The sequence below is a fragment of the Planococcus citri genome, chromosome 2 (assembly GCF_950023065.1).
Source record: "Planococcus citri chromosome 2, ihPlaCitr1.1, whole genome shotgun sequence".
NCBI lineage: Eukaryota > Metazoa > Arthropoda > Insecta > Hemiptera > Pseudococcidae > Planococcus > Planococcus citri.
Window position 1 is genome coordinate 13,141,464 of NC_088678.1, and position 20,182 is coordinate 13,161,645.

At 32.4% G+C, this 20,182-nt stretch overlaps 1 protein-coding gene across 2 annotated transcripts in view; it reads left to right on the plus strand.

The window, feature by feature from the left end:
• Positions 1-20,182, plus strand: part of LOC135834735 (ATP-binding cassette sub-family G member 4-like) — a 49,682-nt gene that overhangs the window by 26,586 nt on the left and 2,914 nt on the right. For both annotated transcript variants that reach the window (XM_065348703.1, XM_065348702.1), the window contains 7 exons: positions 3,547-3,664; positions 15,623-15,812; positions 16,109-16,254; positions 16,339-16,577; positions 16,677-16,841; positions 17,374-17,403; positions 17,499-17,734. In XM_065348703.1, coding sequence (XP_065204775.1) covers positions 3,547-3,664; positions 15,623-15,812; positions 16,109-16,254; positions 16,339-16,577; positions 16,677-16,841; positions 17,374-17,403; positions 17,499-17,734 — 1,124 coding nt within the window. The remainder of the gene's footprint in view (positions 1-3,546; positions 3,665-15,622; positions 15,813-16,108; positions 16,255-16,338; positions 16,578-16,676; positions 16,842-17,373; positions 17,404-17,498; positions 17,735-20,182) is intronic.

Here is a 20,182-nt window from a genome sequence, read left to right on the forward strand (position 1 = left end):
ATCTCGTCGCATCACACCAACGTTTCAACAAAATTTATCAGAAGTGTTGAAAAATCATTGTTGGGTCGGGCTCGGGCCCGTCGGGCTTGTTTCGGGCTTTCGGGTTGGGTAAGCCCGCAGGCTTGCCCAACCCGCACAGACCACTAGTACCTATCTTTAAAAATGAGTAAAAATATGAAAAGTGCTCAAAATGTTGCCCAAATAACCCTAGCCTGCCAAGTAACTATTCTCATCGCATATTTTCCTTGGACAAGAAAAACTGTACCCATGTTTTTGCCATTAAAGATTAATGGAATTCCGGACTTTGCCCAACACTCTTCTTCCCCCTTCAAAAAACTATGTGAACAAACCTTTTTTGATCCAGAAAAGGGTGAAATAGGGTTGGAAGGTTTAAACCTGCAAAAGGCACTTTGGGTACATCATCTCATTGTACTGTGAAAATTTGGACCCTCTTGGCCAATTTGGAGGGTCTGTAGGATTTCCTAAACGTCAAAAAACACATTTGACCCGAGATAGAGGTCAAATAGGGTTGGAAGGTTGAAACCTGCAAAAGGCACTTCGGATACATCCTCTCATTGCACTGTGAAAATTTGAACCCTCTAGGTCAATTTGGAGGGGCTGTAGGGTTTCTCCTAAACGTCGAAAAACACGTAAAATAGACCAAAAATCCACCTTTTTTAACCCTGGAGAGAGGTCAAATAGGGTTGGAAGGTTGAAACCTGCAATAATCACTCATGTAGCATCCTCCCATTGTATGTTGAAAATTTGAACCCTCTAGAACAATTTGGTGGGGGGAGGGGTCAAAAATAGGGGTCAAATGTGGTTTTTCCCACCTTAAATGGGGTGGGGATGACCTAGGAAGCTGAAATTTGGATATGTTGATCACAATGGGGGTACTGACCAATGGTATGATTTTGGACCTTTTTCATCCATTTGGGACGATAGGTAGCTGGTAGATAGATATTATGCCCCTCCAAAAAATGACCTTTCTGTAATTTTCAACTTTGACTCTCTCCACTGCAAGGGTCAACTCTAGCTCCCAAAAGAACCCCATTTCCCAAGTTTGACCTTATTTTGTTGATTAGAACAGGTTCCAGCCATAATAAAATGTGCGAGTGAAAAGATCAACAATTTTTTTATGGATGGTCTAAAATTCTAAAAATCAACATGAACGTGCAAAGATATACTTAGCTGTGGAAATTTTTGCATGAAAAATTCAGAATTTTTTCTACTTTTTGCCATAATTTGTTGCATTTTTCCCTCAATCTGGCTGAACTTGCAAATTTTAATCAAATAGGTACAAAATGTCAAAAAGATCCAAAATCATGAAAATTACCCAAAAGTAATTAGTCGAAAATAGTTGAAAAAGTATTGAATAACGTGTTAATATGTTGTAAAAACCCTTAAAAAAATCAAAATCCCTTAAATTATGTTGAAACTTGCCAAAAATATGACAAAATTGAGCAAGAATTGCACAGAACATCGCTGAAACTTCTAAACTGCAAATCGCCAAAAAATTGAGAAAATTCAACTACATTTTTCTGATATTTTAATGCATGAAAAAGAGTTGAAAAACGTATTACTAATAAAATGATGTAAAAACAAAATGCAGCCAAAACGGTTTTAAACATATTTCAAATTACTTAAAAATCTTAATCAAGCTCCAAAATTGATAAATTTTTAATAAAAGTTGACAAAATGTGCTGACGAAGTGTCAAAAACTTCCTAAAATGATATAAAAACATTTTTTTTTAAAATATTAAAATAAAAAAAAAATCTTTCGAGAGAAGAAGTTTTATCAAAATTGAGCAAAAAGTATTCAAAAATTGATCAATCTACCTAATTTTTGAATAAAAATTATCCCGAGCTGCTTTCTTTCATATGTATATAGACAGTTGTTCATGGACTTTCATCCTCATAGAAAATTATTTTACGAGGACCTTCTTTGTGTGTTCTTTTTCATCGACGTGGTAAAGATTTTGAATTTGTTTCCAGCTTTCTCGTTTTGAAATATTTCTGTGTATTTCCTCATTGCGAGTAGAAAAAAAAATGCATAATATCGAAATACTTCGATCTTCGATAAAATCTTATGCAACGATTAATGATCAATGCATTGGTTGAATTTTTCAAACACCCAATTCAAACGATTTTCAGCCAGAAAAAATGGCGTTAGTTTGTGTAAGTACTTGTATTTGGCAAGAATTTCTTCTCGAATTCTTCTCTCCTGGCGCAATAACAAGCTCTCTTGATCATTGACTGAAATAAAATCAACGTTGTAATTCCAAAAATGCGGATAGATCTTGGTCATGCTCGACCGTCGAATTCTCGAATAAGTTGTAAAAAAAAAAGAAACAGAATTTTATTAAGCTGGAAAAAACACACATTTCCGCAATTTACCTACTCGTAAGTGTCTTGGTATGGGTACATAGTACGTACAATTTGTGTTAGCTTTGGCTTTGCTGGCGTCTTGCTCTCTTGTTAATTATAAAATTCAAGCAAATTCACGCATCAGACATTATATATTGACGTAAAACTCCGAGTCCCAAGGCATCTACCATGGAGTTTTGTACGTAAAATTGTACTCGTACTCGTACTGCAGCCAAACATTAAAGCTGTTATAGCATTTTCATGACCGCCATCTTTAATAGATAAACCGGTATTTTTTTTTTTCAAACCGAGTGAAAACAACTGGTTATTATTCGCAACAAGGTCGACTTCTTTTTGCGGCGGACGAACGATTAAATTTAAAAAATGATGATGAAAACGTCATGTCAGCTTGAATTGAAAATTCCATTTATGCTTCGAGCCAGTTGAGCTGGCTGCGAGCTTCATCTTTTTTTTTTGTGGAAAATTATTAAAGAAAGGGGATTAAGTTGATGATGGATTATTTTGTATTCGAGTATATTAGAGTGTATTTCTGGATATGGGTATGAATTTTTTAAAAATTATGCTGGGTATTGATCCGACGTGTGTCTCGTTTGTATCCATGGTATTTTTAAACTCGTATACAGAGACACTGTCGATATCGGTTATTTTGGGACCATTTTCCAGTTTCTTCGCCGTTTTATTCCACATATAATTACATTGTTCGAGTATCTCGAAGTTGTCTTGTATTAGCGAGAGGCAAATAAATTAATAAACTAGGTTGTTGACACAGTTGTTAATGTGGTAGCTAACTGGCTGAGTGGCTGGGCTGGGACACTTGTTTTGATAAAACCGAACATCTCGACGGAATATTGTTATTACGTAATCAATGTCGTCTCACACTACGGTGCTAACTAATTGTAAGTGGAGAATGGAATTTTAGGTTTTTGCTGACACACGTCGCTCTATGTAGTATTCTTGTTATGGAACGTTAATGGCTATATGGCAAAACACTGTAAATACCTACGTAATGAATGAACTTGCTAATTCGATGGAAAATCAAGAAAATTTATTATTATGTTTTCACCGTACGAGAATATTTTAACACTACCTATTTCGACGTGATAAAGCGTACCTATTTGCTCATTTTAATTATTTTTTTTGTTTGATTTTTTTTCGCAGGACAAAAAACTATCCTCAAGTCTGTCAGCGGTCGTTTACGCTCCGGCGAATTGACCGCCATTATGGGTCCTTCCGGAGCCGGAAAATCCACCTTGTTGAATATTCTTACTGGATACAAGTGAGTTTTACTAATCGAATCTATGACGTAGGTCTTATAATCTAATAGGTTTTCATAGACGTAGACGTATTCAATACACGTTCGAGTTCCTGAATAATTAATCAGAATGTTAACGAAGTTTGAAATTATTTTGGCATGAGTTGTGTTGGTGTTTGAAACACATTATCGCTCGAGAAATTAAACGCATTTATTATGTTGAAAAATCCCAGCTTTTTTTGAAAAAAAAAATTGTAGTATCGAAGTATTTACAAAATATTGGAATAAATTGATGTTACTACAGGGTGTTCAGAAATATCGAGCGTCGTTAAAACAATTTCTTTGTGTGAAAATGTAAATTGGTAGGTAATAATGAATGCATGGTAGGAATGGTGACTCATGAGTCATGATTGATGCGATAACAATTCGTATGTGGCTGTCTATGCCACGATTGCCAATTTAAATTTTTAGAAAAGAACTTTGCTGTGAGATACTCAATATTTTTGAGCACCCTATCTATGGACTATGATGTTCCATACAACACTAGGGTGGATCAAGAAAGAAGAATGTTGAAGGATTTTGACCAAATTCGCTGCAAATATTTATTTTGAGTTGAAAGTCACTCAGAGAAAATTTTTTCCTCGGAGGTTTGTGCTCCTAAAGTGGAGATATGGGTCCCTAAAGTGATGGTATTTTCAAGAAAATCGCAGTTTTTTAGCTTTCTATCCCTTTCTCAACCTATTTTGGGAAAAATGGTCCAGTTCCTAAACATATTATAAATTCAAGACCTCTTTTAGGGTTCCACTAAGCTATTGAAAATTTGAAAATCGCTTATTTTTGGGTAAATTCGTGTTTTGTAAAATTTTTCCTCCCAAAATATTTCATAAGATATCATTTCTGAAACTGGAGAAACATTATTACCAAAAAAGTGGCAACACTGCGTTCCAAGTCATGATTTTTTGAAAATACCGCCTATTTAAGGACTCATATCTTCCTTCCAGGAACACCTCCGGGGCTAAAAAAAATGTTGAGCGAGTTTCCACTCGAAATGAAAGTCTATAGGTACCTACTGAACATGGTCATCACCTCCCAAATTGAAAAAAATTATCAAAAAATGAAAGAAACCGGATTTAGGTACTTAAAATTCCACATTTTTACGTCAGAATTTTTCTAAATACATAATCCCCTTTTCTAGAAAAAAAAACTTGTTTCACGATTCTTTTGAATAACCCTTGTGCAGTAAAAATTTTTCCTCCCCCCTCCATTATTTTGAACGCCTTACTTGGAGCCCCTTAAAGCTGGAAAAAATTGAAAACTCGAAGGAAAATTTTTAAAAATGTTTCAGAAGTACATTTTCAAGGAACTCCCTCGACCTCTCAACAATGTGATCCCTTTATATGTATAGGGGCTCTCAAAATTTCAAAAAATCGATAAAAAAATGAAAATCTGTGAAAATGTTTTGAAAATTTTCCATTTCTGGTCAAAACATTTCTGAGTAACATCCTTTTCAAGGAGCCCTCTCGGTCTCCCAATCCGAACAATGTGACTACTTCATTTAGAGACCCTCAAAATTTAAAAAAAAATCAATAAAAAAATGAAAATCTGTAAAAATGTTTTGAAAATTTTCCATTTCTGGTCAAAACATTTCTGAGTAACACACTTTTCAAGGAGCCCTCTCGGTCTCCCAATCCGAACAATGTGCCCACTTCATTTAGAGACCCTCAAAATTTTGAAAAAAATCAATAAAAAATGAAAATCTGTAAAAATGTTTTGAAAATTTTCCATTTCTGGTCAAAACATTTCTGAGTAACACGCTTTTCAAGGAGCCCTCTAGGTCTTCCAATCCGAACAATGTGACTACTTCATTTTAGAGACCCTCAAAATTTTAAAAAAAATCAATAAAAAATGAAAATCTGTAAAAATGTTTGAAAAATTTTCCATTTTTGGTCAAAACATTTCTGAGTAACACCCTTTTCAAGGAGCCCTCTCGGCCTCCCAATCCGAACAATGTGACTACTTCATTTTAGAGACCCTCAAAATTTTAAAAAAAATCAATAAAAAATGAAAATCTGTAAAAATGTTTGAAAAATTTTCCATTTCTGGTCAAAACATTTCTGAGTAACACCCTTTTTTCCAGGAAACTTTTTTATATAGGGGCGGTGTTTGAAAAAAAAAAATCAAAAAATGGAATACAATACATAAATCAAAGATAAAAGTTTTTTGAAAATTCCTATTCTGTGTCAGAATTTTTCTAAATACCCTCATTTTTTCGAGTAGAAAATTTCATCGACTCCCGTATAATTTTGATCCTCTTGTATGAACCCCCTTCAAGTGGAAAATATGTGGAAAAAATAAAAGATATAAAACTACATTTGTAAAATTTTCAACTATGGGTGGATTCTTTCAATGTTGGTCTTTTTTTAAATAGAAGCCTCGAGTTGGAAAAAATCCAAAAATAGGTACAAAATTGAAGTCCGAAAAATTTTACAAAGTTTCTCGTTTCTGATTACTGCCCTTTTGAATACGTCTTTTTTTTCCTTGCAATGTTGCATCTTTTTTTTATGGGCTTCTAAAGTTGCAAAAAATCAAAAAAATTAAATGCAATGAAATTTGTAATTGTTTTCAAATTTAATTTTCTGTTTTACAGTTGATTCGAATATTGCCCATTTTTCGAGAAAAAAACCTCCCTCAGTCTCCCTATAAAATTTTTATTACCCTAATTCATCAAGTTATGAAATGACTGAGGTTAATTCAACATTCCTACTAATCCTGTTTTTGTCCTGGTGTTTATCAAAAAATCCTGCTTTCCTTTTTTTTTTTCTAATCAAACGTTGAATTTTTCAATTCATATACCCTCCTTTGTAAAATTTTGGGAAAATTTCGCTGCGAAATTCTCATTTGCCAACTTGAAACTCCAAATTCAAAATTTGTCAATTTTTTAAAATTTCAAGTTTAGCAAGTGAAAAATTACAAAAATTAAAAAAATATTCCAGCCTCGCTTCTCTTTTTAAAAAAAAATCAACTTCCAGAGAATTGATTTGCATTTTTTCAAAAACAAATAAGTACGTTGAAAATGTACCTACGAGTAGCTATTACAGTATATAAAAATGTCATTGAAAATGTCCAAAAGAATTTTAAAAATTTTAAAAACCAAAAATTGAAATAGTCTGTGTATTGTTGACATCCCCTCCCAAAAAAACTTGGAATATCCAAAAACGTTGGTAAAACAAAAAATTGACGTATTGACATGTGAATTTATGACCTTCCTCCCCTCCAAAAAAAAGTCACGAAGTGTTTGTAGAATACTCTGCCAATGAAATATTGAAATGATAAAGGTATCTTTGACACTCTTTTCTCAAAAAAAAAAAATTGAATGTCCAAACCCATTTTAAAAGTAAAAAATTTAGTGTGAAATTTTGAACGTTCCCTTTTCCCTTTTCAAAAAAATCATAAAATTTTTGAAAAATGTCCTTCCAAAAATCCTGTTTTTTCATTTTGAAATTTTGAGAAAAATTATAAATTTTAAAATTTTAAAAATGAAGATACATTTTTTTTAAAATTTTGAGGTCAAGTTTGATTCTTTCATCTTTTAGATGGTGGAAGTGGGGGGACGTCGTTGAATTGTGCTTTTATAATGAAGATGAACCAAATTCAAGAATGAAATATGAAAACGTGACAATTTCATTTTTTCATTTTTCTTATATTTTGAGAGCTGGGAGGGTCAAGTTGGAGGGGCTTTTCGACGAGACTTTGAATTTTACCTTCTAAAAATTTTTCATAAAAGCTATTCACTTTAGGGCATGAGAGCATGAGGAAATTCACAAGAATGGATATATCTATATATATATTTTTTTTTGTGATCATTTAATATGTTTCTAAAAATTATTTTTGTTCACTTGTTGGTCATGGGTGGGGAAAGGGGCTAAAATTGATAGATGAGTTGATTTTATCTTGGTAGAGATCAAACGAAATACTGAAACTTAAAAAATTTCAATTTGAAAAATTTTGTCCAATATTTTGATTTTTTTTTTCATGTTTAAGGTAAAATTGTGAGGGTTCACTGGCGCCACATATTTTTCACTTTTCTCACTCGAGCTTACAACTTGAGGAGGTGGCAGCAAAAAAAAAATCGGGTGAAAAATCCCATCATGCATAAAAGTACCTATATAGTCCGGCATATGACAGTAGGAGTAATTGCACCCCCCCCCCGCCGATCCTCTGGGACAACTTTTTTCTTAAAGGGGACATCCTAAGGAACATTTTAAAGCAAACTTGCCAAAAAAAAGTTGGCCTTACTTACAAAATGGCGGCCATTTTGATTGACAGGTCAGCCGAAATCGCAGATTTTGCGTTTTAACATAGGACTTGCACGAACTTTTTCAAACTTTACAAAGTTAGATCGAAAGATCATGCAAAAATTTATCACCTGTCAAAATTTCAAGTGCTAAAGTGCATTTTTTGATTTTTGGCGAATTTTTGAAAATTGAATTTAGGCCAAAAATGGGGGAAAAAATTAAAATTTTACCAAATTGACCAAAAAAGCTGAAATTTGGGATATACCCTATTTTCGACATGCCAAATCGATTGGAAACGGTTTCAACTCGTTTTGAGCAGTTCTGGAGCCTCCAGCAGATTTTTGAAACTCGAAATTCCCACAAAATTCCATCAAATTGGAGTTGTAAAGCTAAAATTTATTCTAAAAACTAATTTCAATACGCTACGAAGTACTGCAGGTAAATTTTAAGTCGTTTTGGATCCTCCAGCCACTTTTTGAAAATTCCTAAAGCCTCCAGCAGATTTTTGAAACTTTAACTTTTCACAAAATTTCATCAAATGAAGATGGAAAGCTGAAATTAACTCTACACTCCAATTTTAACACCCTCTAAAGACGACTTCAGGTGGGTTCAAGTCATTTTAGAGCCTCCAACGACTTTTTTGAAAATTACTGGAGCTTCCAGTAGATTTTTGAAACTTTAAATTTTCACAAAATTTCATCAAATGGGGATGGAAATCTGAAATTTATTCTACACTCCAATTTTAACACCCTTGAAGACGATTTCAGGTGGGTTCAAGTAATTTTAGGGCCTCCAGTGACTTTTTTGAAAATTACTGGAGCCTCCAATAGATTTTTGAAACTTGAAATTTCCCCAACATTAATTTATCAAATAGAGTTGGCAAGCTGACATTTACTTCGCAGACTACATGGTGGTTTAAAATGATTTTGAAGCTTCCAGCTACTTTAAGGAAATTTCAATTTTACAAAAAAACGTCGTTCAACCTTTCAAAAAGTTGCTGGAGGCTCCAAAACGACTTGAAATTCACCAGCAGTCAAATTCGTAGCGTATTGAAATTAGTTTGCAGAATGAATTTCGACTCTCCATCTTGGTTTGATGAAATTTTGTGAAAATTTAAAGTTTCAAAAATCTACTGGAAGCTCCAGTAATTTTCAAAAAAGTCGTTGGAGGCTCTAAAATGACTTGAACCCACCTGAAGTCGTCTTTAGAGGGTGTTAAAATTGGAGTGTAGAGTTAATTTCAGCTTTCCATCTTCATTTGATGAAATTTTGTGAAAAGTTAAAGTTTCAAAAATCTGCTGGAGGCTTTAGGAATTTTCAAAAAGTGGCTGGAGGATCCAAAACGACTTAAAATTTACCTGCAGTACTTCGTAGCGTATTGAAATTAGTTTTTAGAATAAATTTTAGCTTTACAACTCCAATTTGATGGAATTTTGTGGGAATTTCGAGTTTCAAAAATCTGCTGGAGGCTCCAGAACTGCTCAAAACGAGTTGAAACCGTTTCCAATCGATTTGGCATGTCGAAAATAGGGTATATACAAAATTTCAGCTTTCTTGGTCAATTTGGTAAAATTTTAATTTTTTCCCCCATTTTTGGCCTAAATTCGATTTTCAAAAATTCGCCAAAAATCGAAAAATGCACTTTAGCACTTGAAATTTTGACAGGTGATAAATTTTTGCATGATCTTTCGATCTAACTTTGTAAAGTTTGAAAAAGTTCGTGCAAGTCCTATGTTAAAACGCAAAATCTGCGATTTCGGCTGACCTGTCACTCAAAATGGCCGCCATTTTGTAAGTAAGGCCAACTTTTTTTTTGGCAAGTTTGCTTTAATATGTTCCTTAGGATGTCCCCTTTAAGAAAAAAGTTGTCCTGGAGGATCGGCGGGGGGGGGGTGCAATTACTCCTATTGTCATATGCCGGACTAATACCTACTCACTTGGAAGTTGGAATGGAAGAAGGAAACCTGAGCCACGTTGGATCGTCGTGAAATAATAATAATTTATAGAAACGTTTTGCGACGTCTCGTCTTATACAACCTTGCATCGGGGGTAATTAGATCTCTATTGATAATGATTTGGCGATGAGGATAAACACGGACGTGTGTTTGTGTACTTAGCGGTGTATTTTTTCCACTAACATTGACCCGATTAAATAAGTTAGTATAAAAATTCAATGACCCAAAAATACTATACGATATATCTACCACCTGTACGAGAATCTAACCAACGTGTACTATAGGTTTATGGATACGAATACGAAACTGTCTTGAAAATTTTGTTATCACTGTACCTACACCTAGTACCTACTTGGGAAGGTCTTCGTATTCGTAATTATTCAGACGTTTGATTTAATGATAAAAATGCATATCGGTTTTGAAAAGTTGTCGTACTTGTTAATATTTCCCTGCGTGTACCTGAATACCTGTTGAATGTATACGCACTTATACTACCTATCGAATGTGTATTTCCTTATTTAAAAATATCTATATGAAAATCTGTATAGTGTATATTTATCAAGTAGGTAGGTAGCAGGCACTATATAAACTAAGACTACTTTTTTCCCTCTCGCATTGCGAAGATTCTTGTTAAATTTAATCGTCGCAGGATTGCGAATTCAATGACATTGACTACTTTTTTTTTACGTATTCGTGTCTCAAAGTACTATAGCACCTATGTGTTCACATAAAATTGTCGCAATGTAACCTGTTGGATGAGTTTGAGAAGGAAATAGGTTTAGGTACATTTGTACGAATGTATCAGTGTACATACTTAGGTTAGCCTACCTACTGTATGTAAATTAGGTGTAGTTATCAACTACATACAGTACAAGTTGGAAAAGCACGTTGTTTTCTCCGCCATTGGAAAAAATAGGTTTAAAGTTCGAAAAAGTATACAAAAATATCGAGTACATTTATACAATATGAAAAATAGTACATATTTTTCTTTGTCAAGTTGTGATGTACTTGATATTATATAAGTGTACATATTTGAACAACGATGCTGTTCTTCGTACAAGTATAGAGACTTTGGACCTCATTACAATTTACGATGAAATTTCATTATTACCTTGAAACGCTCGATCATCGGAAAAGGTTCTTTAAAAAAAAACTGACTATTTTTGTATGTACTTATACGTTAAGGTTTCTTAAACGATGACGAATATGATAAGGTTTAGGCCAAAGAATTTCATATCTCATCGTATGTATGTACTTGCGAGAAAAACGTGTGAAATGGATGCATGACGATGATCTTGATACTGATAAGGGAATATGGTTTAAGGACCATTGATGAAATTCTTCGGCGGCGTGACGTTAATCGAAAAATGTGGTGTTTTTCTGCGACGAAATCGTATTTTGCTGAATTCGAATGCGAAAAATAAAATAACGAGGTTTATAAGAGTAAAAGAAAGGTGGATGTTTTTTTGAGCCGAGGTTTTTGATGAATAAAATGAATCATTTTTTGGCTGATTAGATTAACTTATTGAAATACGTACATGTTAGAGTGGGCGAATTTATATAGATTTTTCGGAAATTTCATCTAATTGCAAGGGGCATAATTGAAAACTCGAACAGTGATTTTCAGAAAAAATATTGGTCAACTTGATTCTCATATTATAAATTGAGGTATTCTAAGAATGAGTTTCTGAATTTTCCTGTAAAATAATGAAATTTCATTTGAAATTTAAAAAAAATCATGATAATTATAAGATCACGTTTTTGTATCATGATGTTCGAATGTCATCAGCAGATATTGAAAGCATTTCGAAAAATTGAGTTCGTGTTTCAAAAAAATCATCCGTGTCAAAGTCTGTAATAATTATTTCACATTTTTCGAGAAGACAATTTTGAGAGAAAATAGGAAATTTTGAAAAATGATTTTTTTACCGGATTTATTTTAAAAATTAACATCATGGTCAATTTTTTGAAAGAAAAACTTCAATATCTCAAATCTTCTCTCAAATCTCAAAATCTGAAATATAAAAATCTCAAGCCTCAAAAACCAAAAGTTCAAAATCTGAAATCTCAAAATCTGAACTCTCAAATTCTGAAATCTTATAATCTAAAATCTCAAAATCTGAAATTTCATACTCCGAAATTTCAAAATCCAAACGTTTAAAATCTCAAATTTGAAAATCTGAAAATCTGAAAATCTCAAATTTCAAAAACCAATATCTCAAAATCTGAAATCTGAATATCTGAAATCTCATAATCTCAAATCTCAAATTCAAAAGCTCAAAATCTGAAATAAGTATCAAAATCTTCAATCTCAAAATCTCAAATCTCATAATCCTAAATCTCAAAACCCAAAAGTTCAAAATCTGAAATATGAATATCTGAAATCTCAAACTCAAAAGCTCAAAATCTGAAATAAGTATCAAAATCTTCAATCTCAAAGTCTCAAAATCTCAAATCTGAATATCTGAAATCTGAAATTTTGAAATCTTATAATCTGAAATCTCAAAATCTGAAATCTAAAAATCTCAAATCTGAAATCTCATAATCCGAAATATTAAAATCCAAAAGTTCAAAATCTGAAATCTCAAATTCAGAAGCTCAAAATATAATATCTCGATATCTCGAATCTTCTCTCAAATCTCAAAATCTTAAAATCTGAAATAAGTATCAAAATCTTCAATCTCAAAATCCAAAAGTTCAAAATCTGAAATTGGAAAATCTGAACTCTCAAATTCTGAAATCTTATAATCCAAAATCTCAAAATCTGAAATTTCATACTCCAAAACCTCAAAATCCAAAAGTTTAAAATCTCAAATCTCAAAACCCAAAAGTTCAAAATCTGAAATATGAATATCTGAAATCTCAAATTCAAAAGCTCAAAATCTGAAATAAGTATCAAAATCTTCAATCTCAAAATCTCAAATCTCAAAATCTCAAATCTGAATATCTGAAATCTGAAATTTTGAAATCTTATAATCTGAAATCTCAAAATCTGAAATCTAAAAATCTCAAACCTCAAAAACCAAAATCTGAAATCTCATAATCCAAAATATTAAAATCCAAAAGTTCAAAATCTGAAATCTCAAATTCAGAAGCTCAAAATATAATATCTCAATATCTCCAATCTTCTCTCAAATCTCAAAATCTTAAAGTCTGAAATAAGTATCAAGATCTTCAATCTCAAAATCCAAAAGTTCAAAATCTGAAATTGGAAAATCTGAACTCTCAAATTCTGAAATCTTGTAATCCAAAATCTCAAAATCTGAATTTTCATACTCCAAAACCTCAAAATCCAAAAGTTTAGAATCTCAAATCTCAAAAACCAAAATCTCAAAATCTGACATCTGAATATCTCGAACCTCAAAAACCAAAATCTCAAAATCTTAAAATCTCATAATCCAAAATATTAAAATCCAAAAGTTCAAAATCTGAAATTTCAAAATCTAAATTTGCTAAATCCGAACTCTCAAATTCTGAAACCTTATAATCCAAAATCACAAAATCTGAAATTTCATACTCCGAAATCTCAAAATCCAAACGTTTAAAATCTGAAATCTCAAAATTTCGAATCTCAAAAACCAAAATCTCAAAATCTGAATATCTGAAATCTCATAATCTCAGATCTCGAATTCAAAAGCTCAAAATATGAAATCTCAATATCTCAAATCTCAAAATCTGAAATCTAATAATCGGAAATATTAAAATCCAAAAGTTCAAAATCTGAATTTGGAAAATCTGAACTCTCAAATTCAGAAACCTTATAATCCAAAATCTCAAAATCTGAAATTTCATATTCTGAAATCCCAAAATCCAAAAGTTTAAAATCTCACATCTGAAAATCTCAAATCTCAAAATCTGAAATCTGAATATCTGAAATCTCATTATCTCAAATCTCAAATTCAAAAGCTCAAAGTCTTAAATAAGTATCAAAATCTTCAATCTCAAAATCTCAAATCTCATAATCCTAAATCTCAAAATCCAAAAGTTTAAAATCTGAAATTTGAATATCTGAAATCTCAAATTCAAAAGCTCAAAATCTGAAAAAAGTATCAAAATCTTCAATCTCAAATTTCAAAATCTCAAATCTGAATATCTGAAATCTCAAATATTGAAATCTTATAATCTGAAATCTCAAAATCTGAAATCTAAAAATCTCAAACCTCAAAAACCAAAATCTCAAAATCTGAAATCTCATAATCCGAAATACATATTAAAATCCAAAAGTGCAAAATCTGAAATCTCAAATTTAAAAGCTCAAAATATGAAATCTTGATATCTTAAATCCTCTCTCAAATCTCAAAATCTCAAAATCTGAAATAAGTATCAAAATCTTCAATCTCAAAATCTCAAATCTCATAATCCTAAATCTCAAAATCCAAAAGTTCAAAATCTGAAATCTAAAATTTTGAATTCTTATAATCTGAAATCTCAAAATCTGAAATCTCATAATCCGTAATATTAAAATCCAAAAGTTCAAAATCTGAATTTCATACTACGAAATCTCAAAATCCAAAAGCTTAAAATCTCAAATCTCAAATCTCAAAAACCAAAATCTCATAATCTCAAATTCAAAAGCTCAAAAGATGAAATATCAATATCTCAAATTTTCACTCAAATCTCAAAATCTAAAATCTCATAGGTAATCCGAAATATTAAAATCCAAAAGTTCAAAATCTGAATTTCATACTACGAAATCTCAAAATCCAAAAGCTTAAAATCTCAAATCTCAAAAACCTAAATCTCATAATCTCAAATTCAAAAGCTCAAAAGATGAAATATCAATATCTCAAATTTTCGCTCAAATCTCAAAATCTGAAATCTGTTAATCTCAAATCTCAAATTCCAAAACTCAAAATCTGAAGTAAGTATCAAAATCTTCAATCTCAAAATCCAAAAGTTTAAAATCGGAAATAAAAAAATCTCAAAATCTAAAGTTAAATGATGTATTCTGATTTTTTAATTTTTTTTGTACTTTGAAGAATTTGTGTCGCGCCTCTACCCCTCTTAATTGACTTGGGAGATTGAAATTTTACATTATTACCTATTTCTGGAGGGTAACACTAAATTTGACTTTTGAGTGTTTCCACATTTCATCCTCTCTACGTCTCTTTTTAGCTGCAAAAAAGCGAATTTTCGCGCCATTTTTCTAAACAGGTTTTTTTTTTTTTGACATTTTTTTTATACTGGGCGTGTATAATTGCCAGGATTTTTACGCCCAGTTTCGAGGGGTTAGTCTAGATTTGGTTTGAAAGATTTGATTTTAATTTTATGCCATCGCTTGAGCCTCCAACTACATATCAGTACCATTTGAATTTTCAATATGGGATAATGAGTTTGAAAAGTTCAACTTGAGTCTTTGAAGGGGCTGGGCTCAAAGTGCAAAAGTTCGCGTCCTTACCTGAATCTTGAATGGAACCTTTTTTGTAGGAAATCTCGAGTAGAACATTTTTTTTGTTTAATATCAGATCTCACCTCCTCCTTCCCCCTCCCAATCAAACTGCTCCGTTTTGAAATCGAAATCGAATCTAGAAAATAAATATTCGATGCATCTTTACCTAGTTCATTTTTTTAAATAATTTTAATTCTGTAATCGATGATTTTTTGAACTATCACCAGTAAAGAATGAGAATAATTCTCCTCGCTGTATTTCTGGAACTCGATCGTGTTCAATTTTACATACGATTCAAAAATTTTCAACGAATAAAAAAACTAAACGCGAATTGTGATTTTCAGAACCTCTGGCATGGAAGGATCTATAACGATTAATGGATTCGAAAGGAATTTAAGCCATTTCAGAAAATTATCGTGCTACATCATGCAAGATAATCAATTACATGGAAACTTGACCGTTGAAGAAGCCATGAAAGTTGCCACATCTCTTAAGCTTAGTTCAACTTTGTCGAAAACACATAAAGAAGAAGTTGTAAGTATCTCTCTTTTTTGCGCTCTTCATCTAATGTACATTTATTTACATTTCACTTTTGTAGTTGGTATTACGAAGTGCCAATATATTTAGTCTACATATAACGAGTAATGAAGGTTTAAGACTCATTATTTGCGATGTAATCATCGTAAATGATGTTGTATTATTGTAGTTGTACCTGCGTCGAACTCGAACAGACTCAAATATTATTACTGAAATCATAAATCATATCGAGTAATTATTTCTCGTGTTAAAAAATAAACCAACTTTCATTTTGCTTTTTGCTCTTCTTCCAGATACAAGAGATATTGGAAACTTTGGGGCTACAAGATCATAAAAAAACGCTAACTAGTAATCTGTCGGGAGGTCAGAAAAAACGTTTATCGATCGCTTTGGAGCTAGTAAATAATCCTCCTATTATGTTTTTCGATGAGCCAACTAGGTACGGTTTTTGAGAATTTTCTTCCCAATGTAACTAGTAACGGAGAATTTACTAATTCTAAACTAATACGGTTTTATTTTACAGTGGTTTAGATAGTTCATCGTGTTTTCAATGTATCTCATTACTGAAATCTCTTAGCTGCGGTGGACGTACCATTATTTGTACCATTCACCAGCCTAGTGCTCGTTTATTCGAAATGTTCGACCATTTGTACACCTTAGCCGAAGGCCAATGCGTGTATCAAGGCTCGATCCAACAATTGGTACCATTTTTGGGTACTTTGGGACTGAAATGTCCGAGTTACCATAACCCTGCTTCATTTTGTAAGTACCTACTCATATCTGTTGCTTCGAAATCGACGAACTATAATCTTTAAATATAAAGCTCGGTTCTCGAATTAATTTCCTGATTTTTTTGTGTAGTAATCGAAGTGGCCTGCGGAGAATACGGAGATAATGTTAAAACGTTAGTAACTGCGATTGATAATGGTAAACATAACGTTCAAAATAATAAACCGTTCCCGAACGAAGATTCGAACGCACAACCCTTAAATAATCAAATTGCCAACGATACTGTTCCAAATAATGGTAAATATTTTTCCTTTATAAACGAAACGAAACCATCTTCTATATAGATGATTTAACTGCTATAAGTGCTACTTACGTAGTACTTAGACTTACCTACCCGGTGATTTTGTCAGTAGTTTTTTTTCTTTCTTTCAACTGCTCAATGCCAAGTCGCGAAATTAGATGTTATTAACGTTGATTTTCTTTGTAAATTACGATGTACGAGCTCGAACAACTTGTTAGTATGGTTACGTTACGTAGACGTTTTAAAGTAATGAGAGATCTACGAGTATACCTACCTAATATTGGAGTAATTATAAATCGAGTTCTTGGAATTTCTATTTGGATTTTTTTTTTGAATGAAATTCGGTGCTTGATCTAAAAAATGATCAATAGGTATAAATTTATTTAATGAATCAAAAAACATGATTAGGTATGTGTGAGGAGGTAAAAACTAGGGTTCAATTTCTATTTTAAAAGTTGGGGAAAATTGTCGGTAGCTTGTACTTTGAAGTAGTAAATTAATGAAATTATTGTTTTATTTTTGTTTCAGGCGAACTTGTCAAAGTTCATAATGACAAAGGTACGTATTCTTATTCATCGTATACTTACTTATTCAAAACATTTCCCATTCTGTTTAAACAGTAGGTAATATCGATTTTTTTTTTTTTCATTTAGCTAACGAAAAGGATGTTTCAATCACTATTGATTCGACGAAAAATGGCGATAAAATACTGAAAAAAGAACAGAAAGAATTTGAGAAACAACAGAAAAAAGAACAAAAACAGAAAGACAAAGCTAATCAATCGTTACTTAAAACACAATCTGGTGTTAAAAGAAGATACGCTACGTCCGAATTGACTCAGATGTGGATTGTTTTAAAAAGAGCTTTACTATTCAGTCGTCGTGATTGGGTGAGTAATATTTTTTAAATAGAATATTTTTTTTGTTCGTTGTTATGGTTGGTATGGTCTTGGTTTTAAAACAGCAGATAAGATTTTGGGGTACGTTTTCATAAAGCAAACGTACGAAGGATTGTTGCATTTGATTTTAATATTTTAATGTATGTACATGTTTGATCTTGATCAAGATGTTAGTCTGTCTAATTAGTTTTTTCGAGTCGTAAAAATACTGCATTCTTTATCTCGGATTTTTTTTTTTTTTGAAACGTCGACTTTGGAAATTAATTGTGCAAAATATTCTCAATTCCTAAAAATAGCGAAAAAAAAATGAATTTTATAATCTTATTTTCATAATTAATCCTTGAAATTGAAGGAGTTATTCGCACTAAAATTTAAAAAGAGGGCATCAGCTCTCAACTTCTAATCTTTTTTTTGATTTTAGGGTTCAAATTTTTATTCGCTCATTTTTCGAATAAATTTTCAGCACAGATGGAAATTTTTTTGAACGAAATGAAGAAGAAAAATTGAAAGAACATTCAAAAATACGTACATTTCCAAGTAAAATAAAATTTTACAAATTGAATTTTATTTTACGATTTTTAGCGAATTTTTGAAAAATACTAATTCTAGTGTCTGTTTTTTGTAACGAGGATCAAAAAAGAAAGCTGAAAATTGGCCCCTTTTCTATTTTCGTTTCATCGAATCGATTAGTGGTAATTTTGCTACTCTTTGAAGCCTCGAGTAGATTTTTTGATAGATTTCAGCATCCAAAAATATGCTGCAAGGTCTAATAGGGTTCGAAACAATCGTAAATCATTTTGGGAGATCAAAAAGGTGTACTTTCAAACCAAATTCAAGTTTTCTATCCCAATTATTTGGTGATGTGTTTTAATATGCTCTCCAATTTTTTTTGTTTCATCCAAAAAAACTGCCTGCTGATGGGCAAACCTTCATTGTTTTTCTGTGATAGGATGGAGGGAGGGGGGGGGGGGGGAGGGAGAGGGAGAGGGACGAAGGTAGGGTACTGAAATAGGGGGTATGCTGATGGGCCGGCCATGTTTGTTTCTCGAAACGAAGTTTTCGGGTGAAGACGTCGGGGGGGGGGATGTTGATTTTCTAAATTCACATTCCCCCCCCTCGACGTTTCCACCCGAAAACTTTGTTTCAAGAAACAAACATGGCCGGCCTATCAGCATACCCCCTATTTCAGTACCCTAGACGAAGGTATATCGAAAGAGCAGGCAAACATTCATCACCTGTCAAAACTTCAAATGCTAAAGTGCCTTTTTAGATTTTTGGTAAATTTTCAAAAATCAAATTTTGGACAAAATGTGAGAAAAAAAATCAACAATGTACCGAATTGACCTAGAAAGCTGAAATTTGGGATATACCCTATTTTCGACGTGCCAAATCGATTGAAACTGTTTCAAACCGTTTTGAGCAGTTCTGGAGCCTCCAGCAGATTTTTGAAACTCGAAATTCTCACAAAATTTCTTCAAATGAAATTGGAAAGCCGAAATTAATTTTGTAAACTAATTTCAATACGCTACGAAGTCGACTGCATGTGTATTTCAAGTCGTTTTGGAGCCTCCATCGATTTTTTGAGAATTACTGGAGCCTCCAGTAGATTTTTGAAACTCGAAATCCCCACAAAATTTCATCAAATGAAGTTGGAAGCCGAAATTAATTTTGCAAACTTATTTCAATACGCTATGAAGTCGACTGCAGGTAAATTTCAAGTCGATTTGGAGTCTCCAGCAATTTTTTGAAAATAACTGGAGCCTCTAGTAGATTTTTTCTGCAAAATAATTTTAATACAATAATATGAAGTCAACTGCATGGTGGTTTCAAGTGGTTTTGAAGCTTCCAGCTACTTAAAATTTTGGGGAAATTTCAAGTTTCAGAAATTTACTGGAGGCTACAGTAATTTTCAATCAAAAAATTGCTGGAGGCTCCTAATCGACTCGAAATTCACCTGCAGTCGACTTCACAGCGTATTGAAATTAGTTTGCAAAATTAATTTTGGCTTTCCACCTCCATTTGATGAAATTTTATGGGAATTTCGACTTTCAAAAATCTGCTGGAGGCTCCAGAACTGCTCAAAACGGTTTGAAACAGTTTCCAATCGATTTGGCAGGTCGAAAATAGTGTATATCCCAAATTTCAGCTTTCTAGGTCAATTTGGTAAATTGTTGATTTTTTTCTCACATTTTGTCCAAAATTTGATTTTTGAAAATTCACCAAAAATCGAAGAAGGCACTTTAGCACTTGAAGTTTTGACAGGTGATGAATTTTTGCCTGCTCTTTCGATCCACCTTTATACGGTTTATAATTTTTTATGCTAGTCCTATGTTGGAACGCAAAATCTGCGATTTTGGCTGACTTGTCACTCAAAATGGCCGCCATTTTGTAAGTAGGGCCACTTTTTTTTTGAAGACAAGGCCTAGAAATGTTCCTTAG